The sequence below is a fragment of the Netta rufina genome, assembly GCF_964035555.1.
Source record: "Netta rufina genome assembly, chromosome: 21".
NCBI lineage: Eukaryota > Metazoa > Chordata > Aves > Anseriformes > Anatidae > Netta > Netta rufina.
The window spans coordinates 1,079,497-1,105,567 of record NC_140145.1 but is presented as its reverse complement, the minus strand read 5'-3'; the positions used below and the strand labels follow the sequence as shown (position 1 = coordinate 1,105,567).

Below are 26,071 nucleotides of genomic sequence, written 5' to 3'. Positions count from 1 at the left end.
AGTCTAGAAAATTAGTTCTCTGTCAGGCACATGAAAGCTGTGTGGAAGAGAAGGCAGTGGGACAAGGGCTCTCCTAGGCTTCAGCAACCCAGAACCTCTTCCCTGGTGAACTTGGCAACTTCTTGGGAAAGTGTGCTATGCCAGAGCAGAAGTGGTCACAATCCATACACCGAGGAAGAGGAGATTGTGTAAAGCAGAAGTCTTCTGCCAGAAACTGACCTTACATCAGCATGTTCTGAAGAGAAAGCTGAACCCAGGACCAGGGCACTTTGTGATTTCCAAAAGGAGCAGCATACAGTGAATCATTTGGAGCTGTAGATCCTAGTTAATATTCTGAAATACTCAGGTTGCTTAAGAACACATCAATTGCTTTGTGCCACGTGATTCAAGGCTTCCCTGTGTCCTGCTCCATCACCACATTCTTGTTTTTTTTTTCATTGTTGGAACCATTGGAGAGAATCAGACATGCTTTCTGCCCCTCCTGTAATTAGATTTGATGGATGCGGAGCAGCCTTGCAAGGGTCTAAATTTCTGACCCTGACAGAGCACAGTCACTGTTACAGAAGCCTCCCAGCTTAGCCAGCCTACTTGAACTTTTGAGGTCTTGCACAGCCCTTGTTCTTACTGGGGTGTTTTTCTTAATGGCCTATCCCAGAGTGTGCCGGGAGCCCACCAGTCTCCCCTGGCCGCAAGCAGCCAGCAGGCATAATGGGATGCATCGTTACCTTTCTATCCTTGCACTGAGAAGGTGCTTAACATAATTTCTTCAGCTGTGAAGCAACATCTTTCAAGAGGTCCTCAGTGGAGGCATTTCTGATATTGCCCAAAGTTAAAGTCCAAAGTTAACGTATTTTGGAATGTCTGAGGTCAGGCAGTGTGTTGGGGGTATAAAACACTTTACTGGAAACTTCCTAACTGATTCTGCAGCTGCACAAAGGAGCTGAGCCTTACAGGTTGTGGGACAGACTGGTGGGGAGAAGGCAGGGTTCTCTGGCTGAGGTTTGTGTTGGCATCGTGTCCTTCTTCAAGTCTAACTTCTACTTTTTCTTTTTTTTTCTTTTCTTTCTCTTTTCCTGCTCAGTTAAATCCAGATGGGTCTGTTGATCAAAGCGACTTCTCACCAACTCCTCCTACTGAACCACCTTCCTGCCTTGCCACAGGCGAGCAGTGTCCAGAGCAGGCATCGCTGGCTATTCTCAAATGCAGTGATTTACCTGGTCAGAGTAAAAAGAAGAGAGGCTTCTTCTTCAAAGGAAAAAAGCTCTTCAAAAAACTTGGGTCCAGTAAGAAAAACTAATAAAGGATTTACTGTTAGGTGTAGGCTGCCTGTGCAGTCCACACAGGCACTGAAAATTCAGGAGAAGCCCTCTGCAATAAGCTGATTAGAGTATTTTCATAGGGGAAAAGTGTATATTGAATAGAGAAAACTCTTCAGTGGGTCTGTGAGCTGTGGTCTCTGATGAGAGCCCACTGGCAGTGACTCTGAACAGTGTCACAGCACTGAGGTGTGTGAGGCCTCAGCTCTAGGATACAGCTAACTCCACATTAGTGTGTCCTGCTCCATGCAGCCCTCAATGCACCAGTTCCCTGTAAATATTTTAATTTTAAGAATATATTCTGACTGTAAGTTAGCTAAATGGCTTTTCCCAGCAAAGCCCCAGCCCCTTAGGAAGAGCTCCCTTGTACTACACCCCTTGGTATTTCTCTGGTCCAAAGGAGGTTGTGTCAAGTCCTTCACTTCCTGCAAAGAAAAATTGCACTCTTCTGTTGCTGTGAACCCTCTTTGCTGTCTCTGGGCTGAAAAGTGAGTTATTTGTACTGTAAATATGCAGCTGTGCCTAGGAGCATCCCACACTGCCTCAGTCATGTTTCAGCGTGAGGATTCTTTTCCAACCTTAATGATTCTATGATTCCCGTGGAGGAAGGAGCGATACCCAGAAGGGGGTCGATACTTCAGCTTGTAGCGTGGGCTGCTGTAAGCTGCTCTTGGCTGGTTCACCTTGACCACACACTGGCTGGGGACTCCGCCTTATTTATTTATTTATTTATTTATTTATTTATTTATTTATTTATTTTGTCCGCCTCTTTCACAGTTTTAAATTGGCTGTTTCAGTGGGCTGCTCCTCAGTTGGAGCTTGGATGGAGCGTAAAGCTGGGGATGGAGAGTTTGCAGCTATTTTCATATGAGATGTGTTCCTTCAGTTAAGACACATCCCTTCCTAAGCCACGGAGAGTTTTGTACGACATGGTTTCTATCCTTTTCAGTGTTTCTTTCTTTGCATGTTTCAATGGGGTACATGTTTTGAGAAAGACAGTTACGTGAGGTATGTGAATTATGCCAGCACAGTGTCCACAAGTGTTGGTGATAAGGTATGTTTTTATTTAATATCAAATTTTATTATAATAAAGTCTATTTTCACAAAAATACATTTTCCTTAAAAAAGCAAAAGATTCGTTGTTGCTTATTTGGGGGGTGGGAGTGTGGTATGTTTGATTTGACAGTGTACCACTATCTTACTTGATGGACACAGTCATAAAGTTGCTTTAGCTATGAATGCTTGCAAGGTTTTCTTAGAATATCTGAAGCAGACATAAGTGATGACGGTCCTCAGCAACCTAGTATCAAGGCCTGCTGGGTCTCTTTTGAGTCCTGAAAGCATGTCAGACCCCATGTCTCCTCTGCCTTGGAGTTTTCCTCCCCTGACAGTTGTAACACCACCTATAGGGCTACAAAGGGTATAATTGTGTTACAGAGTTTACAGGGGAGGGCAACACAGATGGTGAAAGGGCACGGCATAGGAGGAGCAGTTAATGTGGCTTGGTTTGTTCAACTTAAAGAAGAGAAGGCACAGGGGTGACCTCATGGCGGCCTACATCTTCCTCACCAGGGGGAGCAGAGGGGCAGGCACTGATCTCTTCTCTCTGGTGCCCAGTGAGAGGACCTGAGGGAACAGCAGGAAGCTGCCTCAGGGCAGGCTCAGACAGGAGCTGTCGGGAAAAGGCTCTTCACCAGGAGACTTGTCAGGCACTGGAACAGGCTCCCCACGGAAGCGGTCATGGCACCAAAGCTGCTGGAGGTCCAGAAGTGCTTGCACAAGGCTCTCAGACATATGGTTTAATTTTCATGTAGTTTTGCGTGGAGCTAGGAGTTGGACTCAATGATCCTGGTGGGTCCCTTCCAACTTGGGATAATTTATGATTCTGTGATTCTAATCTTGGTAGCTAGTGCTGCCAGAAGTACCCTCCATGCTGTAACTTACCTTCCACTTACCCTGCCTGGAGGAAGTTGGTTGCTGTTCTAACTGAATTTACGATCTGGAGTTTCCTAAGCAAGTCATTTGAGGTCTTTTGAAAGAAACTGTCTGTTCTTGCACTTACCAGTTAATCAGGGGACTAACGGAAGAACAACGTCCTTAGATAAACAGCAGCTGTAACGTTTTGGTGTCTGCTCAGAGTTGGTGCCTGCAGGATGGCTCACTTGCTCTGGTACTGCCTTCATACCTCACAAGGTGAATGTTGTTTCCCTGCTCACCAGGCGTGTGCTGGGCTGCATGCTACCAAATCACAGTTATATACACAGACTCCCATTGCGTAGTGGAGTCATGCTAATTCAGTTGGATCCCCCAACACCAGGCAGGCTTTACAGCAAAGCTGAGAGGAGTCTGAGAAAGGTTTAAGACCTTCAGGTCTTGGTAGGTTAAAAAAATAAATTTAAGAAACAAAACAATGCTGCTTTGCACTTTTGGATTTGAATTGCTGCACTGTATCCCAGGTGTTGATGACACTCTTGGTGACATCCAAAGCTCTGGTTTCTTCCTCTGCCAAACTGTGCCCTTCCTTAGGTACTTCCCTTCAGTCTAGATCTGGATGCAAATGCAGCCAATGGTCACCTGGGGATTGGTGTCCTCTACTCACTTAGGAGTTGCTCCTGTTTTTGATTTTGTGCATATTCATTAAGAGCTGCCTAACAGGGATGTCTACGTTTCCATTCCTGGGCCTTTGGTGACCATTTACTGCATGCATATTCTCTTTCGCTTGGCAGCTCCAGTATGCTCTTCACTTCTGGTAGGCACATCATCACTGGCAACACCAAGCATATTTGGTAGCAGACAATACTGGCACTGGACACACATCCTCAACAAATTAAAGTAGAGAATAAGTTAGGAAGGCAGCAAGGCCAGTGGACAGAATCTATATTTTTAAAAGTTATTTCTTCAGGAAATTTACTTAGTGTCTTCTCAGAATTGAGATAAAATATCAATGTGTGGTTGCCCATAGTTCCCAAGAGGAACTGGAGTGCCTGAGTTCTGACAAGTTTCTGAGTTTATAAAACTTTCTCCAGAAGAACAAGACTTGGGTCAGCTTTTTACAGACTTCAAGCAACACAAGAGTTGAATACTCTTGCACAGCTCTTACTTAAGACCTGTAAAACCTGAAGATGTCTAGTATGCAGGTAAGAGCTTGACCTGGGCTTGTGGATCACTGCCATGGTCCCAGAGAGTGAGGGAGGCAGTGTGTGTCTCTGGGTAGGATGGAGGGTGCATGGGGAATGGGATCATCTGTCCCAGCAATCCACTTACTGTAGCCAGGATGTGAGCTTGCTTACTGTGGGCTTCCTGACTGCTCTTGGTCCAGATATTTGGTTAAAAACAGAGAAATGCACTAGGTGCATGAAGCTTTACTCAGTCCTCAGCAGTCCTGTTTGTCAGTGCTGCTGGGCCTGCTGCACTGCCAAGGAAATGCCTGAATGACTTGATGGAAAAGCAGCTTTTGTCTGACAGATTTTCTCCCTGAGGACTGGAAAGAGGGGTGATATTTTTCAGGCTCTTTCATGAGGATATAATTGGCTTTATATAAAGGTGCTGTTTTGTCAGAAAGCCATCTGCAGTCAGAAGGGCTTTGCCTGGCAGTTTTGAGGAGCCCATAACTTGACAGAACTGCTGTAAAAGCAGTCAAATCCTTTCCTGCTCACTGGAGCTGCACCATTGGAACTCAGCAGTTGGGACTGCAAGCACAGATGGAGAAGACCACCCCTGCTCATTAGAGCTACACCTGGTGGGAGAGCATCCTGATCCAGATGTGGATCTGATCTGGATCAATCCAGAAGGAGATTGAACCACAGACTTTAGAGGAACCTCCCAACTGAAACTTTTCTATAAAACCGTCACTTTGGCATGGTTCAAAATTGAGCTGTGGTGGTCCAAAGCAGGCCCAACCAGGAGGGTTTGCCTCATGAGAAACTCAGCGCTACAGAGCTTGCTCCATCAGTGGTGCAAACCTCCACCTAGGACAATCGTCATCATTGTGTTTTTCAGTAGGAGAACTTGGAGTCCTGTAGTGATGTGGAGATGCCTGGTGCTTTGATCTGACCACCTCATGGTCAACAGAACCATGCTTCCTGCGGACTCTGCCTGGGCAAGCAGGCAAACAAGCAGCTGGAATGTAAACCTCTGCTCTGAGGTGACATTGCTTGAGCTAACATGTTCATTTTTTTACTCTAGAGAAGCAGCACACAGCGTCTCCTTTGCAGGTGAAGGTGCTGAGCACAAGGGCTTGGCATTTGCAGTGATACTTGGCAGAAGGCTTGTACAGAGAGGCCCAGATACATGGCTGGTCCCACACATGGCCATCTGGCAGCACGTCCACATCTCCATGGCAAGGGAACACTGAAGAGAAAAAGCCTCTCTCAAAACCTCCCACTATCAGGATTTCTAAAGCAGTTTTAAGAGCAATTAAGTAAGTTCCTTATTATGAAATGCAATTATCAGCACAGATGTGCACTAACTGTCTCACTAGCCTTTGAAAAATCCTTATCCCCTTCTAACCAGTGAGCTACATGATACAGCAAAATAAGCACAGAGATAATGGCTTCAGCAAGCTGCCAGCTCTGCCCCTTTGCACAAGAGCAGTGCTGCTCTCGTTGTGCAAGCAGCTGATGGTGGTGGCTCAGGGAGAGGTACTTTGCTTCTGTCTCTGACAAGCTGAGTGCACAGGAAGGTGTGGCGTGGTGTGGGGGCACCTCCTGAGGCTCTGGTCCAACCCCTGCCCACAACAGGGCTACCTCTGAGGCCAGGGAGGATGCTCAGGGTCTTCTCCAAGTGAGAACCAAGGGTGGAGAACCAACCACTTTCCTGAGACCCGTCCCAGCACTGCATCACCCTTGTAGTTGTTTTTATTAAGTCCAACAGGAATTTCTTTTGCAGCAAACATGCCCATTGCCTCCTGTCCTTTCTCTGTGCACTTCTGAAAAGAGTCCTGCTCTATAATCCTTCTATTAGACAGCCGAATCCAACAGTGGGGTTCTTCTGAGCCTTCTCCCCACCCAGCTGACTAAAACTGGCTAAATCAGCTCTTGTTGTATGTCTTGTGCTCTAGGTGCACAAGATTTTGATTTCACTCCAGTTAATCAAAAGCTGTCTCAGAGAAGCAACTGCAGAACAGGACACTGCTCCAAGAGCAGCCTCACCTGTGACTCATTGCAAGGCTGGCAATTGGCTTTGCAGATTTTCTTTAAGGGTACGGCGCCACCTGTGTAGTCCAGCTTTGAGGACCCAAGTATGTGTTGAGCTGCTGCTGGAGGCCCTGTACCACCACTGCTCATTTAATCTGGTGAACACCGGCAGAGACTTGATTATTCTCAAACTGTAACTGCTGATCCAGGGAGTTTATGGTTAGGAGAAGTACAACTGCAATAAACTCCCAGTTAGTGGGGAGCTGATGAGTGCTGGTGAGCAGCTCCCTTGCTTCTACACACACCAGCTTGTTTGCCTGCCTAGCAGTATTCCATTTCCCTGCATCATCAGCACAGCTGTAAGATGGTGAGGATTTGTCCATCAGCTGGATGTGCACGCAGACAAAGAGAGGGGCTTTGTACGGTGGAAGAGCTGCTGCTTTGCCAGGTGAGCTCCCAGGAGTACAATGGCAATTTGGACAAGGGTGAAACCCCGATGTGAGCTACCCAGAGCTTGAGATGTGCATACTGGAGGTTGGTGCATTCCTGCTGCATGTTCAGCCCATCAGCCAGGTGCCCTCTCCTGATGTTCCTGCCTGTGGGGCTCTAGGAGTGATGTTCATGGGCCTTTCCACACCACAGCAAGAACACAAGGCAGGGCAGGGAGGTGTGACGGGGAGTGATGAGCAAAGCAGACATTCCTTACAGCTGGTGGCTCCATTGATACTTAGGACACTTTTTTTTTTCAACCTTTAAGAGCAGCAAAGGATAAAGAACACCATGGGGAAAGGACACCTGTCCCTGTAGGACATCCCCAGGGGGGAATTCAAGACTCCTGAACCACTGCAAAGTACTACCTTATGTCTCTCCCCCACCAAAGCCATGCAGAAGCGCTGCTAGAGCAACAGGCTGTGTGTCCAGCTGGGTGTGCAGAACTACTCGCCTCGTGCGCAGGAGCCCCCTGCTATGGAGCTGGGGTGGGAAGCAGCACTGTGGAGAGTCACTGAGCCCTGTGGGTCAGCCCAGATAGCCTGGCACAGATAACAGCCTGCTGTAGATAACAGCCTGGTGCAGATAACAGCCTGGCACAGATAAAAGCGTGTCCGTGAGGGGAGCCATGGTGAGGACAGCAGAAGACAGCAGGTGAGAGCCTGGCACAATGCATGCTTGCTTTTGCTTTCACAGACCACTTACTTCCACACTGCGGATGGGGAGCCAGGGCTGTGCCTAGCTGAGGTCTGAGCTTCCCCACCTCTCCCCAGGGACCCCAGAGCCTCTCTCTGCCCCACTACCCAGTGCAGCTGGAGGCTAGCAAGGATGGGGCTGGACCATGCTGCTGTTGTTGCAGGGAGTTCCCCCATGGGGAATGGGTTTTACTCTGAATTTTAAGGTGAATGCTATGCTGCCTTTGCTTGGTACCTACCTTGCTCCATGGTGGGTGCCTAATGATGCTCCATTGGCAGCATCCACAGCTCTGGGCTCTGCTTCTGATAGAACCAATTGCTTTGGAGTGGCCTTGCTCCATGCTGGAGGGAGGTGAGGGGTCAGTTTTGGGCAAAACATCCCAAATCTCTGCGTGCAGAAGACCTTGCAGATTGATCTCTCTTTTCCACCCCCACCCCAGCTGAATAACCAGTGGCAGCTGTCCTAACCCTGCACAAACTCGCTGCATGATCAGGGCAGCTGCTGGGCTCTCTTGCTGTTCTCCAGCTACTCCAAAGGATTTGAGTCTGTTTTTAAAATACAGCTGGGGAAATAATTGTCCATCTGCTTCTGGGCTTTTGTATAGACACGGGGGAGCTGCTAGGGACTTGCTACTCATAATCAGGTCCGTGGCTTCTCAGTTTTCTTCACTTCTTGCACTTTTTTTGCAGGGATGAAGGCAGAAATCCTCTTCCCAGGATTGCTGGTGGTCCTAATCCTGTTCCAGGCACATGTATCTTCTTCCTATGGTATTGTTCTGTTCTTGGGTTTTGCATATCAGGGTCTTGTATGTTCTGAGTAGGAAAAACAATGAAGTCAGGTCTAGGAGAATCTGAATTACTCTCTTTCAAGCAGCTGAGCCCCAAAGAGAGGTCAGAAAAAAACATTGCCAGTTTGTATCTACTGTGCCAGCAATCCTGACAGCTTCAGGTGTTTATCAGTTTCCTACCTGATTTCTTAAAATCACATTATAGGAGAAGTCAGCTCTCAGAACAGCTCCATCCCCATGGTACAGAGGTCCTCCCACCCCACACGCTTTGCAAAGTGTCCCCTGGGAGCGCAGTTTGGCTCTGCCGGGCTGCAGTGCTAGTAGCTCCATCATGCATCGTCTTTTTTAGGGAGGCTGAAAACTGAACTAATTTCTGTTCTAGTGCTGATTTACCCTTCCAAAACCTGTAGAGACCTCTGCTTGTTAACTCATGATTTTAAATCATTATGGAAAACACATGCCAGACCTTGAATTTATCTCATATGGTGGTTCAGGCAATAATTTTTCTTTCCAAGATTGAAAAAGAGGTGAACTCTGGGTTGGTTGTGGAAGACAGTTAAAAGAATCTTGGGAGAATCTGGAGACTTTTTTTTTTTTTTTTTTTTTTTTGCAATCTGTGTTGATTTCTGAAGCTGTAGGAGAAAGATCCCACTCAGGGATCAAGTGGGATAGCAGGGGCTTTTCCTCTTGCTCTGTAACCCCCAGCCAGCTGATGATGGGGACCAAGTCCATTTCTGGGAGCTCCCCAGAGCATGAGGGGAAGTGATGAGAGTGGGAAGAGAGCAGGGGGTTGCAGGAGACTGGAGAAAGTAGTGGGGAAATCGGCATGAGCATCCATCTGCCTTGAGACGTGGGGATATATAGGACCTTTTGCCAGTTGGTGCCACAGGAGAGCAGCCAAACTCACCATAGGTGTGTTGGAAAACGTGGCTATACCCATTCTATTTTAAAAGTATTGGGGAATGAAGACAATGATGTGAAAAAACAGGAAATGAGAGCTTTTAATGCTGAGCTGTTTGACATGGCAGCCAGAGGTATCTGTGCAAGCTGTGAAGGCAACTATGGCTGTAGGCATATCAATAAAATAAATGACAATAATTGGGATTGCAAAATATTTTATAGAAATAGCAACTTCTCCCCCCTAAAGCAACAGGAAGGATCATGCCTACATCTCTCACATGGCTATTTGAAGCCTCCACCAATGGAGAGACCCTTTCCATGTCTGAGGAATGTAGTCACGCACAGATGTCTCTCTCCCTCTCCAGAGAGAGTAGCAGCAATTGCTTCCAGCACTGCAGTGCAAATATCCCCAGGTGCTGGTGGCACAAAGAGACACCCACTGTGGCACAGGGAAGCTCTGATGTGACTAGGCATGGGACAGTGTTCTCACCTCTGTTTTTTCCATTCCCCTAATGAGATCTGTCCAAGGAGCTATCAGACGCATCCCTCCTGAGCAGTGTGTTTGAAGCCAAGCAGATCGTGGATTCAGCCTACAAGAACACACGTGACCGGTGAGAGTTGGGCTTGGGCACAGCTGTCTCATGTGCACGAGCCATGGCCTGGTCTCTGTCACATTCTGGAGGGTCACAGCCTCAAGGGGGTGTCCAGTCTCCTCTTCATATACCCTTGTGGTTTCCCCACCCATCCTTTGCTGCCTGCTCTCATCCTTGGATCCTCAACTGTGTCTCCGCAGAGGGCCTGGCTCTTTGCATCCTGCAACTGATAGTGCTGCCTTGTGCATATTGGCTTCCCCCAATTCTGCACCATATCTCCAGTCCGTGGTGTCGCTCATAGCTGGAACAGTGTTCTCCCTGCCCTCCCTCCCTGCTGAGTATTGCGTGGCTCTGTTTCATCCCTTGGGAAGGTCCTGAGGAGGGCTGGAGCCAGCACAGGATCCTGCTTATTCATAGTTTTTCACCCCCTGCGGAGGACGCAAACCACTGTAGACTGTGCATTTGCTGATGACTCCAGCTTCTACCACTATGGTGTGAGAACATATGGCTTCCGACTGACCTATATACCTCCTCTTTCTATTGCCATCTGTTGAAAACCCCTCACTGGCTTAGGAACCCTCCATCTGATAGCCTTTCAGGGCTCCAGCAGCATTAAGACAGGGTGACATGGAGACGCTTGGGACCTCTGGATGGAGACAGGCACCTGCAGGCATTTATTAGTTGGAGAACAGTTGAGTGAGGTTTGGTTGCCTCAAAGATGTAAAGACCTGAGTGCTCTGATGTTTTCTGGCAGGTTGGAGAGATTGCCTTCCTGCACCCACCCTGCTCCTCTGCAGAGGGTGGCAGGAGCAGCCTGCTCTCTTCCAGCTGCTGTGCAGGGTGGTAGGTGACTCTGCCTTTGTTGGCAATTCCAACTCTTAACATGGCAGATCTGGGGTGCCTGAGGCTCACGTGTGCAACCTGCAGGACTCATGGCTTTGGCCCATTTCAGTCCTGCAGAAGTTATTTTATTCTCCCTTGCAGCATAAAGAAGAACCTGGAGAATGATGTCTTGACCCCTGTAGAACTTCTGAGATATTTCAAACAGCCAGTGGCAGGGACTCGGGCTGCTGTGCGGGCTGCAGATTACATGGAAACCACCCTGACCCTTCTCAAGGAGAAGCTACGCTGGGCCGTGAAGGGGGACTTCAATGTCACAGGTCAGGGTGTCACTTTGCTGGGAGGAAGGCAGAGCAGTGCTATTGCAGACAGATGGGGGGCTTGGTCAACAGGACTCTGTGGGGTTTATAAGGAGGGAGGGGAAGGGATTTATGGGGGTCAGGTCTTGGATCCCTCCCACCAAAGCTGAGTGAGCTGTCCCTGTGCCACGCTGAGGCGCAGCGTCCTCCAGGAAGCAGCAGTCCTTGCCTCCTGGCAAGACCACTTTGCTGAGAGCAGGAGGCACATTAGGGGCAGACAGAGAAACAGCCCAGGGAGGCAGGCACAGGAGGGCTCTTGTGATGTAAAGATAAACTCATGGGAAAGCAAAGGGTAATTAATCTGATTGCTGCAGAAGCACTGGCAGGCCAAGATGCAAGTCACGGTGTGCTCCAACATAGCGCCAGCATGAGTGGGAGTGGGGAGACAGGGCTGGGTGTGCTCAGCTCCTGCCTCTCCGTGCCAGGAGCCTTTCTCCTTGCCAGGGCACCCCGCATCCGCCTGAGCATGATGACAAACCATTCTGTGACCCATCCTGTTGGTGGCAGCAGCGGCTACGAAACCTCCAAGGGACTCGGGAAGCGTGCTAGCAGCAATGGCCAAGCAGGATTTGCTGGCTGAGCTCAGCCACTTACCTCCCATACAGGAGGAGAGCTTCGCGGTGGAAATGCAAATGGCATCCCCTTGTGCTGCCCGGCCACCCGGGGGTGCCTTCTCCGAGCAGCTTTGAGTGTGTGTTCAGTGGTGGTGAGGCACACTCCTCCCATAAGGGAAAGATTTGTAACAAACTTCTTGGATGACTGTAATTGTTAGCAATTTATGGTGGAGATAAAAAGGAAGGGGAGAGGAAGGGAAAAGGATTTCTAATGCTAGAAGCTCATGCCTCTTCTGCACAGGCTTAATAATATCTAAGATTTGATCACAACTTTGGTGGTTTTAATGCTTTCCAAAGCAGAAAAAGCAATCTGCTAAAGAGCATCCTCAGCACAGGTCTGAGCAGGATGACCTTCGGTGAGCCCCTTGTGCTCAGAGCAGAGGGTGATACAGTGGTAAAAGAAGGCGTCAAGGGTACGAGAAGGGAAACTTTTTCCTGAGCCAGGGAGACACCACAAACTCGACAGAGCCAGTGTGTTCCTGTGTGCTTATCCTCTATGGTTACCTTGCAGACATGCTCACACCAGCTCAGCTGGGGATGATTTTCAAGGCAAGCGGATGTGACCAGCAGAATGAGGAAATAAACTGTGAATCTTCTGACCGCTACCGAACGATCACTGGCAAGTGCAACAACAGGTGAGGAGGCTGTGTTAAAGGGAAGATGGATGCATGGGTCCTCCATCAGTAGGAACAGACCTATGGACCCATAGGTGATCCACATAGGATGCCTTATTTAGGGTTTTGCAGCCCACAGAGTTGTTTCCTAGATGTATGAAGATTTTAATTACAGCCTTGCTTCAAGGGTTCTTGGTGTCATACATAAATGAGCTCTTTGGCCAAAATGCCAACAATTCTGACCCTTCTCTCTCTGCTTTCTCCTGGGTTTTGTCTGGATCTACCCCCTTGCAGGGTTTCATAGTGCTTCCTGGCTTCCTACCTGGGTATACAACCTGGCTGCATGTGAACTGGGGCATGATCTGGCCATCTCCATGCCCCAGTCTGTGTCCAGGAGGAAATCTGGACACACAGGCTGGGTGCGAGCACCTTGTGCAGGTCCCATGGGTATATGGATGGACATGACTGTAACATGGAATGTAAAAACTGTTTCTTAGTACTTACAGAGTTTTCCTAGTGTTTCGTATGGCAAACAGTGGAGTATTTTCAAAGGAACAGCGCAGGAACATTCCACATCTCTCCCCTGTTGCCAAGTACCTACTAGGCAGAGCACGTCCTGGCAGCTGTGGCCATAAAACACTTTGGCCATAAAAAGCTGTGTCTCCCCTTTCTCGGGAGGAGAAAGGAATTCAGACAGGTCTGCCTGCCTACAGGATGACTTCGCCTTCAGATGTCTGTATAAGAAGCAGGGAAAGAGCTAGCTGTGCCCTTCCATTTTCAGAAGGTGGTGGCTTCATTTGGGAGGGAGATCTAGTATCTGGGATAACAATGGGTCCATCAGACCTGAGCCAGACCTAGTTCCACTAATATTTTGCTGTTCTTCCATTCACTGGTGCAGGAAAAACCCATTACTAGGAGCTTCAAACAGAGCCCTGGCCAGATGGTTGCCAGCAGACTATGAAGATGGTGTGTCAATTCCCCATGGGTGGACAGAAAAAAAGCGTTTCTTTGGATTCCCCTTTCCACTAGTAAGTCCTTACAAGTCTGCTAGTTAGCATCATCATTATCAGGAGGCAGGAAGATAAATTCACCTACGTCAGGTGTCATCTGACTATATGAGAATCTCCATGGTGACCTAATGGAAATGCTTTCTCACTCCCATGCTTGGATGAAAAGCAAAGGAAAATTAATCTGATTACTGCAGAAGAAACAAAGAAAGACCTGCACGATGCTTTCTTTTAACTCAAGTGCATTTAAGCCAATATAATTTACTTTAAGGTCTGACTCAGCTTTTTATGATTTGTTTTGTGGAAATTGTTTGTCTCTTGAATGGTCTCCTGAAAAGCAGTATGCCAGAGAATAAAATGAGCAAGAGAATCTCTGGAATAAAAGACATTGAGCTATAAATTCTGTTTATGCACCCATGGGTGAGTAATCAGTGAGGGATGTGTGTGTGGCTCTGGTGGCACCTGGCGGGGAAATGGTTTCAGGTCACTTGAGCTTGGTGCACCACCAGCAGTAATGAGGAGCAAAGATTTTCCGTGTTGTGTGCCTTATCGTCACGGTTCCTTGTGCTTCCTAACTCTGCTCTAAAGCACATTATCAGGGCTGCCCAGTTTCTCCTTTTTCTGCAGTAATAACTGAAGGAAGAGCTGATGGAGAAATGGTGACAGGGGACAGAGCAGAAGAAAAGAAAAAGGGTTTGGGAGAGTATCCTGTCTATGCGAGAAGCGTACCTGACCAAGGAGCATTTGAACTGTGAAGGGTTATACATGTTTTAGTAACTAGAGGGAATTTACTGACAAAACCTTCAGAAATTCCTAAATACTTTTATTCCCTTGCACTTCTATTTCAAAGCAATATTTGAAAAAAAATTGCCTCCCTTTCCCAGTCTAAGAACCAGAGTATGGCTCTTTCTTAGCCACTTCCATATGTCCATTAAGGGATGCTCTTTGCCTAGAAGCTCAGAAACCTGGCTCGATTCAAGAGTACAATGCTCAGCAGAGGTCTCTCTGTAATACCTTCCAGTCAGAGGCTTTTTTTTTTTTTTCTAATATGACATAAGAGGAATCATTCCTTGTGATTTTTTGTCGACAACCCTACAGATGCACCCATTCCTATAGCCATTTTCTAATGCATGTATTCTGCCTTCATCCTGTGCAGGTTCGAAAGGTTTCAAATGAGATCGTCCGTTTCCCCCCTGCGCAGCTCAAGCTGGACCAGCAGCGATCACTCATGTTCATGCAGTGGGGTCAGTTTATTGATCATGACCTTGATTTCAGTCCTGAAACCCCAGCCAGAGTCACCTTCAGTGGCAAAGTGGATTGTCACACCAGCTGTGCCAAGCAGCCCCCCTGCTTTCCCATCAAGGTACAGCTAGCCTGCCTCTTGCAGAGAAGCTGGGGACAGGGTATCGGTCCTCTGACCAGGAGGTGCTGGTGGCTCTCCCTATCCTGGCCACCAAGGAACAGCCCCACAGAGCAGGCCAAGGGGGACAGACCACTCTTTCTGAGGTGGCAGTGCTCACTCCAAGGAGCTGTCCCCAGATGTAAGCACATCCACAGCCTTTCCCTTGTTTCCAACCTTTAACCCCATCTCCTTCAAGAATATGGATTTATTTCGGAGGTATAATGCAAAGACAACACAGACGGTGCCTGGGTTATAGTAAGTGTGTCAGAGATAGGATTTGGTGGGTGTTAATGTCCCATTGGTACCCTGGAAAATGCCTATTTGATGGTTAATTGCTCTATAGCGTCTGGAATGAGGAAGTGGCGAGCACCTGTCAGCAGTGGCTAAGGCTTTGAGCTAGGAAACTCAACAGCCACATTGTAGTCTCTGCTCCAGTAAGCACACATCCACCCTGCAGCACTACTCTCCTGATTTTCGGGATGTGTTGCAGCTCTGTCTCACTCGCATACCCATATTTCCTCCCAAGGAAAACTGTGAAGGGTTGGGGCATCACTGAGTATTTGCCACATATGCATTTGAAAACACAGCCAGTGTTACAAGTGCTGGATGGCAATTGTCCACAATGTGGAGTAGATATGGACATTAGACTGCAATATAAGATAGGAACACACAAGCTTCTAAGATGTGATCTGATACGTATTTACCCAGGGGAAGAAGTTTAGGTATCCTTTGGTCTTTCTTTCTGGACATTCAGGCACCTCCAGGCTTTCATACATATTTGGGACTCCTAAAAAAAGCATCTCTGCTGTCTGTCTGACACTTCATAGGTGGGAATTTGGACCAGACTCAACACTGTCTGCCATGAAAGGTGCCTCTGAAATCACTCCTGCCTGACTTTTCTTATGATTGTAGTATCACATTGCAGAGTTTCTGCACCCCTGAAATGATGATGAATTATTCTCTTATCTTTCTTCAGATCCCACCTAATGACCCACGAGTTAAAAACACCAGAGATTGCCTCCCATTCATTCGCTCAGCTCCTGCTTGTGACAGTGGTAAAGCAATTCGAGAACAGATCAACGCGCTCACCTCCTTTCTTGATGGCAGTGTGGTGTATGGCAGTGAGGTGCCTTTGGCCAACAAGCTGAGGGATCAGACCAACCAGCTGGGCTTGCTGGCTGTTAATCGGAATTTCACTGACAGGGGCATGGCGTATATGCCCTTTGACTACATGTCAAAGAACCCCTGTCTTATGGTCAGCAAGGGAGCTAAAATTCCATGCTTTCTTGCAGGTAAGTTGGCTGTTGAAACCCTTGTACATGTAGGTTCCCTAGTCTTGAGATCTAGAGTGAACAATTCCACCAGCTTGGGTTTAGTTCTTTTATTGCTTGTTTCTTGTATTTAAGTAGAAAAGGGAGCATAGCAAAACATGGTGAATGACTAAGGCAGGCAGGTAGGAGAAAGCACTTCACTTACTGAGTCTTTCTTGTGACCATACCACTGCTGTGATGTTTCTCCATCTGTGCTCAGCAGCCCTGCCCTGGAGTAGAGCCAGGGACACAGTGCTGCCATGGGTGCCATGGTACACCCAGGGCCCCATGTAGCTCCTGGATGGAGCCAAGCGAATGCAGCAGTAGCAGACTGGCTGGGATATATTGGCTTGTCCATGCTCGTCACTTGGCAGCTACCTCTCTACTATCTGGATAGATACAGATGTGTTTGTGCTGGGCTGGATCACTACCAAGAAATATTTGCTAGTGCTGCTGCACTGACAGAAGCTCAGATCCCAGCTGGACTGAGAACAGGACTGATTGCAGACTGAGGTGACCTGCCACCAAGAAGGCTGGGGTGCACTGGCAACATGCTGGCAGCGCAGACCTTTATACATTAACAAAATCTCCTGCTCCATTTGTCACCCTTTTGGCATCCTCTTGACCATTCCTTCAACTCAAGCTAAATCCTTTTGTCCTGTGCAGAGCCGGGACCTTCCGTCTGCTGTTGCTTGCTGCTTTGTCCTGTTCCCAGCACACAGAGGCCAATATATTTCATTTCCCAATGCCCTAAGCAGTGGTCTCTTCCCCCGGCTCCTGCTAGTGAGGAGTTGGGTGCTGCAAAAAGTGTGTGAGAACCCACAGAGGAAAGTTTCTCACCCCTTGGTCCTTCCTTTTGGCCAGCAGGACCTCCTGTCTAATACTTGATGGCTCTGGCCACACTGGGCTGTTCATGGCACCTGAGGGCATGACAGATCTCATCAGCTGTGGAGCTGATTTCTGTTCCCTTGCACCCTGTACATCTGGCCTAGGCTGCTTTGAACAACATCCCTGTACACCTTGGTGATACATCCAAGGTGACAGGACCAGCAGGAGAGCTCTGCTTGGTGTCATCCTCCAGGTCCCTCTTTTCAAGTTCTTGGTGTTTTCTGTTTTCCTTGGCCTCTCACACCTGCCTATCTCTCCCATCCATTGCTCCATGTCTCCAGCTGCTTCCCCAGTTCGTGCAGGTCCTCAGTGAGGGCCCTGCAGGGCCTGTGACAGATGCCCAGTGGGGAGCAGAGCAGGCAGGTGCATCGGGTGCTTCCTGGTGTGGGCTTCCCATCCCAAGCACCTCTGGGCTGCCTGAGCAGTTTCTGTTATATAGCTGGGTACACGGACATCAACAAAATTATAGTGAAGGGGTTCAGGCTTACTCAGAGGCTCCTTGCAGCTCCCCACAAACTCCTTTGAAAATTCAGTGTCTTATTTGTGACTTTTCCGGTCCCTGAGAACTGAGGCAGCTGTACATGTGCTGTTACCTAACAGGGTTCAGCGATTTCATTATTGGAGTTCCTTTGGAAGCCCTGAGTGGATGCTGTCTGCTGGAGGAAACCTCACAGTGCTTGTTTTGTTTCTTCTTCCGTAGCCTCTTACAGACAGTCTTTGATAGTTAATGAAAAGGGCTCTGTGCTGAGTGCATGAGCGAATCCCTCTATTTACTATGGATCTAGCGGACTAAACACTATGCATTTACTCTTCTCTGAGTGCTTCTTTATACTCTCATCACCTGCTTGCTTTCAGGTTTCCTGCTCTAGACATTTGAAGAAGGATTTAATATTTCATTGTTATGCCTTTTGTAATATATTCCTTCAAGTTGTGACTCATTTTGCTTTTACTTTTACTTTTCTGAGAGCTTGATTGTGACTGTCTTCTTGCTTTGGCCATGGTTTCAGCTGGTTCAAAGGATGTCTTCTGACTTACAAAGCTCCTGTCCTGGCTGTCCTGACTTCCCTCTGCCCATTTTCATTTCTGTCTTGAGCTCTGAGACTGTTGCTCTGATATACGAGCCTAGAGGAGACCTACTTGTATTTAACTCCTTAAGTTACCTCCCATAGACTTTTTTTTTTTTTTTTAACCAAAAAATGGGCACAACTGTGCTCATCTTGGCTATTGCTGCTTTGGCAGGAAATGGCTTTTCACCAGAGCTCTTTGGTCCTCTGGACTGCTCCTTCTCCTTGTGTGTGGTTCTTATCCATCTTCTTCATGATGCAGATATTGAGACACCTAAAAAGCTCTCTGTGCGTGGTTCAAAGCAGGATGTTTGCTTTCTCCCAGTGTGAAGCAGCCAGGCACATGCAGGACACTAGCAGTAAAATTAAGCACTCTTGTGATACTCATAGGTGACTCTCGAGCAAACGAGATGCTGGAGCTGGCGTGCATGCACACGCTTTTTGTGCGGGAGCACAACCGCCTGGCTAGAGGACTGAAGAGATTAAATCCACACTGGAATGGAGAGAAGCTCTACCAGGAGGCACGGAAGATTGTGGGTGCCATGATCCAGGTAGAGCCACCATGTCACACCCCAGCTCTGCTGCCTTGTCTTGCAGCCTTGCAGAGTTAATATGGTGGGATTGCTAGTGTGGGGTTTCCATAGGGTGCAGTGTTTTGGGGTGCAAATAATCAAATGCTTTTCACTAACTCCTTTAGTCTAAAGTAAAACCACCCAGAGATACCTGAAATAACATGTGCAGAGGGGGTCTCCCTGAATCTTTTATGTTCCTCTACTGTTACATTTCTGAATTGTTTGATGTGTTTTTAACTGCATATTTTTGTTTGATGAACATGAGGACAGAAAAGTCAGAGGAAAAGTTTTCCCAGTGTTTTGTGCAGGATAATAATGCTATTGGAGATTTGGGTTAAAATTCCTGTGGGTCATAAGTCTGATCCTCTCAAGAAGCCCTATGTGCTGGTGGGTGCAACCACCTGTGACATTCTGTTGTCCTTATGGTTTTAGAGCAGAGATGCTTGGGTCCATGCTACACTACAGATCTTCCCCTGGCTGAGATGGTAGGGTCACAGAAATACTTCTGTGCTTGGATGGGATCTCTCAGTGTCTCTAGTCCAGCCTCCAGTTCAGAGCAGGACCAGCTTCAAAACAGATGAGGTTTCACAGCTGGCAGAAAAGGCTGGCTCCTATGACAGAAGAAGACACAGGGTTACCAAAGGCAGTGCTTAGTCATATCTAATTGAAAACCTATTTTCTAAGTTGGCTTGGCAAATTCTTTCAGTAATATCAGAAGGTTTAAGTTTTTAAAACTGTCAAAATTGCATATTATGATAGTGTTGAATAAACAAATATTGAATAAGCCAATGTGGAGAGATTTAAACAATTGCAGTAAAAGCATTGCCTCTTTCGTCGTGTTTACATCAATGGCTTAATTTTCTTGCAATTTGCAGTCAATTAAGACATTTCCTGACAAATAATTTGATTTTTTGAGTTGTATGCTTCAGCTTCCTCAATAACCCAAAGAGAGAGGAAGCCAGGGCTGGAAACCTCTGCTCTGAGAGGACTAACAGCTGCCCATGGGAGGTGATATCATCTGTGTCAACACCATAGATCTTTTCTCTCATCTGAAGCAAGTAATATGGGAGGGAGGAGGACATGCAGTTCTACATGGCTGCTGGAAATGGGCTGTACCTATAGTTCCAAGAGGAAATATTTGAGAGGTTGTGGCAGGCAATGCTAGCTTTCATCCTGCTCTCATCTGTCAAGATGTAAGGCTAGAGGTGAGGACCATGTCTGAGGACAGCTGAGCAGCAGCAGCAACATGTAGAGAATCCCAGTGCATTACACACAAAGGTTGAGCATGGGTCAGGCATCAGCAGTGTCTGTGCTTCCTGATGTTGCTGAAGCTGTTATGAAGCTTTGCATTTTCATCCCCTTGTCAGTGCTAGAGAGTGCAGAGATCCCTGCACATGGCTGGAGCAGCACCCTGCAGTGCCTGTGCCTGGAGCTGCACTGCCAATGGCATGGGGCAATGGTCAGGTGCAAAAGCTGCTTTGAACCAAGGCTACAGAGCTTTAGAAATACAATTGTCACTCAACAGTGTCAGAAAGGATCCTCAACAGACTGCCAGAGCACTTGGGTCAAGGTCTGATGAGGTGAAAGGAAAGCTGGCCCTGGGGAGTCTGGTCTGCATCTTGTGTTAGCAAAATTTCCTACAGAAATAGCATCAGAGAAGCCCAGTCTGACAGCTCCTGTTTAAGATGTATGCAACAGCTCTCCCATTACTTTGTTTCCAAGGAAACTGATGCTTAAGCAATTAATGATTCACACTTTCCTTGTTTCTCCTTAGATTATAACCTACAGGGACTACCTGCCTCTTTTGCTGGGAGAAAGTTTACAGAAATGGATTCCTTGCTACCGAGGCTACAACGAGGCTGTGGATCCTCGCATATCCAATGTCTTCACTCTGGCTTTCCGTTTCGCCCATGCTTCAATTCCCCCATTTGTGGGCCGATTAAACAAAAATTATAAGCCCATAAATCCCAAACTTCAACTCAGCAAAACCTTTTTTGGTGTCTGGAGGATTGTGAAAGAAGGTAAAGCCTTTCTTGCATGTCTTGGGTGTACCATTACTTCATTTGGCCCTCTCTGGATAAGCTCCTGCATCAGTCAAACTTAAAAGCAGCTTGCATTAAATAAATGTATTAAATCATCTTTACTGCCAGAGTAGTTTTCCCAACATAGCTGTTCTCTGCAGTCAGATGCGACCCATCTTATTATGATGTATGCAGTCTGATTGCTTAATTGTTGTAGTTTCTAAGAACATTCAAAGTATTTTTTCTAATGCTTTATGTGCAGGAAAACTGATTCTCCTGTACTTACAATTAAATACAAGTTTTATTCAGACGTCTGGAGCCTCTTTCATACACACTTTGCACCCTATGCTGCTCACAAGTTGCTGTGTAACTGTTGCAGGCGGTATCGATCCCTTCCTGCGGAACCTGATGGCCAGTAAGGCCAAGCTGATGACACAGAAACAAATGGTTGTGGATGAACTCCGGGATCGGATGTTTGAGCAGGTTGAAAGGATTGGGTTTGATTTGGCTGCACTTAACATGCAGCGTGGCAGAGATCATGGCCTTCCAGGTAAGCTGGCTGTGGCAGCAGAGCTGCCAAAGGAGAACAAGTGAAAAGCAGGCAATCTTGTTATTGAACATTGAGAAACATCTCCAGCCCATGCTAGGCTGAAACTTGTCTTAGAGGACTTTTCCAAACCTTTTAATCTTTTCTGTACTACCATTGATAAGTAGGTTGCAGGTTGTGCAATGAAGTCAGAGCCTGGCTGGAGCTGGAGAAGACACATGGAGGCACACAACCACAAGTACACTTAGCATTGCACAGAGTCAAGCATTCAGTAACTGATGCATTTATGTTGTTGTTTAAATGCCAAAATTATGAAAGTGGTTCACCAAGGGTGTGCAGGAGTCATTAGCAGAGTTTGGGCCAGAAGCCCCCATGGCTTCTCTTCAGACATTTGTATAGGTCCAGCACAGCCCCAGAAGACCATATATCTGAAAAAAAAATAATCTCATCATATTTTCTCTACAAAGACAATGTCCCAGAAAAAAAAAAAAAAAACAAACAAACCAAAACAAAACAAAACCAAACAAAACAAAACAAAAAAAAACAAGCATGTCAAAACAACTCACAGGGAGCTGCAAAATGCAAAACCAGTGTAAAGACATCGCAATATAGTCTTGAGAAATAGATTGTTGATAGGACTTGACAACAGAATCAAGGGTGTGCCATTGCCTAACAATGTTTTTAGGCTGACGTAAGTGCCTGGAGCTGCTGTGTCAGTAACATCCTGGGAACTGCAATACAGCTCACTTTGAAACTGTGATGAAGAATGCCAGATTCACATGTTTTAAGCCCAGACAGAGGCTTTGCAATTCCTGCAGATGCATGGTCTGGTCACAGGATTTCTCTGCCTTTTTATCAACAGTAGGTTTCGATGTTCCATTCTGTCTCTGGGAACGCTGCTGCACAGAACCTCGTCTGAAATCAAATCCCAAATTTCTAGTTTTGTCTGCTGATCTACTGCAGTGGAAATGAAATGTATTTGTAAAAGTGTTTATTTGTGTTAATCTCCTTGTCTTTGGGTCTCAGCCTACCCCTGAGTGCTACTGTGCTCCTTGATGTTAGACAAACTATGAAAGTGGTGATAACATAGCAACATCAAAAAAGCTTCCTGATTCTTTTTCTGATACGGCAATATGTGGTTTCCTTGAATTGTTTGATAGTGGTACTATATGCTGTATCTTTTTCTATGAATTCTCACCAGCTTTTAAACATCTTGCTTACAGCTGAAATGTATGCTGCAGCATCATTCTCATCTCTGTACCCAGCAGTTTACTGGGCTGGAAGGTAGCAGAATGCATTAGTTCTCCATAGACTTTTCTTTTACTTAAGCAGTCATTTGATAAGATAGAGAGAGGATTGAATTGAGACTGCCTTTTGCTGTTTATGTGCCCAGATCAACAAGATGCAAAATTATCTTCCAGCTGTGGTCTAGTGAATTTCCAGCTATTTGCTGTAAACAAAATTTAATACAGCTGGCAATGTACAGTGTCCCTCTTCCACCCATAGTAGCTTGCCTTATGAGCTCTATTTGCAGTGTGGAATGGCTTGTCAGGGTGGCTAGACATAAATGTACGTGAGACCACCTGTGGGGAAGTACTTGGCCACTGTCCTATTGTACAGAGCATCAACATATTATCTAGATTCACTTTCAAAGAAATCAACATCAATAAGTTTTGTGAGGAAATCTCTCCTGTTTTTCCAAAGATCTCTGACATTGTCTGCTCACAGAGATACCTTAATGTTCCTAGGCTGTAATTTGGCATGCCCAGCCCCTTCATCTGGGTGTCCAGAGCAGAGGGGTAGGAGCAATCATAGCACACTCAGGATCAGGTGCCTGAACATATATCTCCTTTGCTATTGGAAATGCTTTGGCGTCACTCCTCTCGCCATCTGCTGCAGCTTCAGCAGGGCATGGGTCTCCCATATCTCCTCTGTCACGTCTTCATGAGGTTGTTCAGGATACACCGTGGTTCTGGAGCCTGCATGGGGATCTTGGCAGGGATCACTTGCAGAGACATCCACAAATAGCATGAAAATGCCAGGCAGGACAAAATGACCCTCGAGCAATGGAAAGGCAATAGCATTAATAGAAATATAGAAGAATTTAGAAAAAGGTTTTAAACATAATTGGAACCTACCTCTGCCCAGGGTACAGGAAAGAGAAAAAATCTTTCCAAAAAGGGAAAACAGTATTGACCACTCTTTGCTGTGATACTCGACTACTTGCAGGTTACATCTCCTGGAGACAATTCTGTAGGCTCTCAAAACCTCGTGGTTTGAAGTCACTTGCTCAAGTATTGAAGAATCACAGTCTGGCAAAGAAATTCATGCAGCTGTATGGGACACCAAAGAATATTGATATTTGGATTGGGGCGCTTGCAGAGCCCTTTGTGAAAGGTGGAAGAGTTGGTCCTCTCATGGCTTGTCTAATTGGCACCCAGTTCAGGAAGATACGTGATGGGGACAGGTAAGAGAGAAGATGGGTACACAAACCCCAGAGGACAGAGTGAGACTGGAGTTTGTGCAGATTTCCTAATGGAGATTTGGAAACTGCTTCCAGTTGTTTGTTTTTTTTTTTTTTTTTCATTGCTCCTCAAAATGTGTTTGGTTTTTGTTTGTTTGTTTGCTTTCCCTTTCTAGTGATGTTCTTATTCCCTGTCTAGATATATCATCCCTAGGTTGAGATTCTAGGCTGAGATCCCTTCCCAGCCAAGTGTTTTGACCCTCTGCCTGTTCACTATCACTAATTTTGCAAATTGTATTGACTTTTTCCATGCCAATGGTTCAAACACAGTGGTAATGTTTGAGCAATTTTTCTGCATTCAGATAAGTTGTTTTAAGGAGGCCTACATTACTACGTGTTCAAACACCCACTTGCTCAAGCAAAGGGAAACATGTAAGTACCTTAACAAGAAAAACAAGTATAGTTTTAAGGATGGGAAAACCAGGCTCCAGATGCATTGCCTTCACCAACTGGAAACAAGCTTCCAGGTTTAGTCAGACTATGTAGCTCACGCTGACAGAACTGTAGATGTTCAGCGTCTGCTGATGGGGTGGATAACACTTTGGGTAGTTTTTGAAAAATTGCCTGCATGCTAAGGGATGTTACTGAGGGACTAACACTGTCAGGCTTTGAAGGGAGTAAAGTAGATTAATTGTTCTCTTGGTTCTCTCCAAGTCCCAGCTAAGCTTCACTGCTTGCTTGGCACTGTCAGCATCCCTGATCCCTCTCTGCTGGGACAGATAGGCTGCTTCTTCATGGCTGTGCCCTGCAAAAGTCTAAAAACATCTGTCACCTTCACAGACCCTGTAATTACGGAACATGACCTTGCACAAATGCAGTGTCTTCTGTACCTCTTGGAGGTCTTAGAGGTGACTTTTCACTATTTGTCCATTCCACCCCAGTTATGAGGTGTACTCTCATGGGCATGTAGCAATTTAGGCTTAGTTTGCACCAGGAGATGGGTGGACTGGTGTTAGCTTGCCAACGAAAATCATTTGAGCAGTGTTGTGCTTTCAAAATACCTGAGGTCCTCTGCCACCTCCTCCTTGAAGTTGCTAAAGGACATCAGGTAGAGGAGTTAGTACCCTTTTCAAGGTACATTTTCCAGTCCTTTCTGAAGCAGGGTTCTTGCATTGTTTAGCAATATTGTCTGAAAATGGGATCATGATACCTGTTTCTAGGAAACTTTTCTGCCAAGTACATACCTAGAGAGACTTACAAGCTCAAAACACAGAGTTGGGAGCTTAAAGGCAGACAGTCTACTGCACATTTAGAAATCCTATTCATAAGGCAGGAATAGAAGAAACAATTTTTTAAAAGAGAGTAATTAGAGGGCTGTTCCCACCATGGCATCACAGTCTGTGTTGAGTTTGTGCTGAATATTCTATTTGAAAGAGGGTGTTTGTGCCTCAGTTGAAGAGACACAGGGCTAGGCTTTAATTCAACTGTATCTTTGTTTTATTTATATGGCAGAAATGCAATTCAAATTACTCAGCGGGTAAGACAGAGCATTTAACTTAAACACCAGAAATTTTAATTTGGTCTTAGTGAGGAAAAAAAAAAAGCGTTGGTGTTAATGGGAAATAATTTTGCAGGAATCTTGAATAAGAAGAAGATAGAAGGGAAAAATCTATAGTGTCATTTTCTGTCTCCTGCAGGTTTTGGTGGGAGAATAAAGGAGTTTTCACTCCTCAGCAACGCAGTTCACTGGCTAAAATCTCCTTGTCACGAATAATATGTGATAACACCCACATCTCTAAAGTGTCAAGAAATATCTTCCAGGCCAACAGCTATCCTCACTCCTTTGTGAGCTGCAACCAGATCCCAAAGCTGGACCTCAGAGCTTGGAAGTCAAAGAAGATGGAGGAAAGTACAGAGTAAGGTATAAACCTGAAACAGCAGTCAGTTCCTGCTTGAAAACAGGTGATATAACTGGGCTAAGCTCAGGCTTTAGAGGACTTTAAGTGTCTAAGCAATGCAGTCTGCGTTACACAGAAAACTTGCTTACCAAAATACTCCTGAGACTACCATGAAATGGCTGTTGACATATTAGGGCAGCCAAAGACCACTGCACCAGACACCCAGGCTCTTAAACAGAGCTGTCTATCACAGGCCTGAAGATATGTGCCAGGTACATGCCTAGCATGTGTTTAGATATATCATTCCATCAAGTCCACTGGGAGTAGTTCCTCCAGCACAGATTTTCCAGCATCAGCATTGCAAGGTGAAGCTAGCTTTATAGCTCTGGGATTTTTCTTATTCAATCTTTTCAGTTTAGCTCTGTTGTTGGTATACACACTTTTTTTTTTTTTTTCCCATCCAGCTTGTCTTTCTGTCCGGACCTGTCTAGGTCTGTCTTCTGCCCATCTCTGAGAATGCTGTCAGCACATCCAGGTCACACAAAAACCATCTCT

At 46.4% G+C, this 26,071-nt stretch overlaps 2 protein-coding genes across 2 annotated transcripts in view; both read left to right on the top strand.

Moving 5' to 3' along the window:
* The window catches only part of TSPOAP1 (TSPO associated protein 1), a gene marked incomplete at its 5' end in the record, with an annotated part of 68,629 nt that extends 66,666 nt beyond the window's left edge, over positions 1–1,963 (top strand). The window contains one exon of the mRNA XM_084299921.1: positions 1,082–1,963. Coding sequence (XP_084156047.1) covers positions 1,082–1,297 — 216 coding nt within the window. The 3' untranslated portion in view covers positions 1,298–1,963. The remainder of the gene's footprint in view (positions 1–1,081) is intronic.
* Positions 1,964–8,327: 6,364 nt separating this feature from the next.
* Positions 8,328–25,538, top strand: LOC311217714 (myeloperoxidase-like; the record flags this gene model as incomplete). Its single annotated transcript, XM_084299969.1, has 12 exons — positions 8,328–8,403; positions 9,841–9,934; positions 10,901–11,076; positions 12,241–12,364; positions 13,242–13,371; positions 14,507–14,713; positions 15,729–16,044; positions 18,405–18,565; positions 20,361–20,607; positions 20,987–21,157; positions 23,384–23,621; positions 25,316–25,538. The coding sequence occupies 12 exons, from the start codon at positions 8,328–8,330 to the stop codon at positions 25,536–25,538; spliced, it is 2,163 nt and encodes a 720-aa protein (XP_084156095.1).
* Between the last annotated feature and the right edge of the window lie 533 nt (positions 25,539–26,071).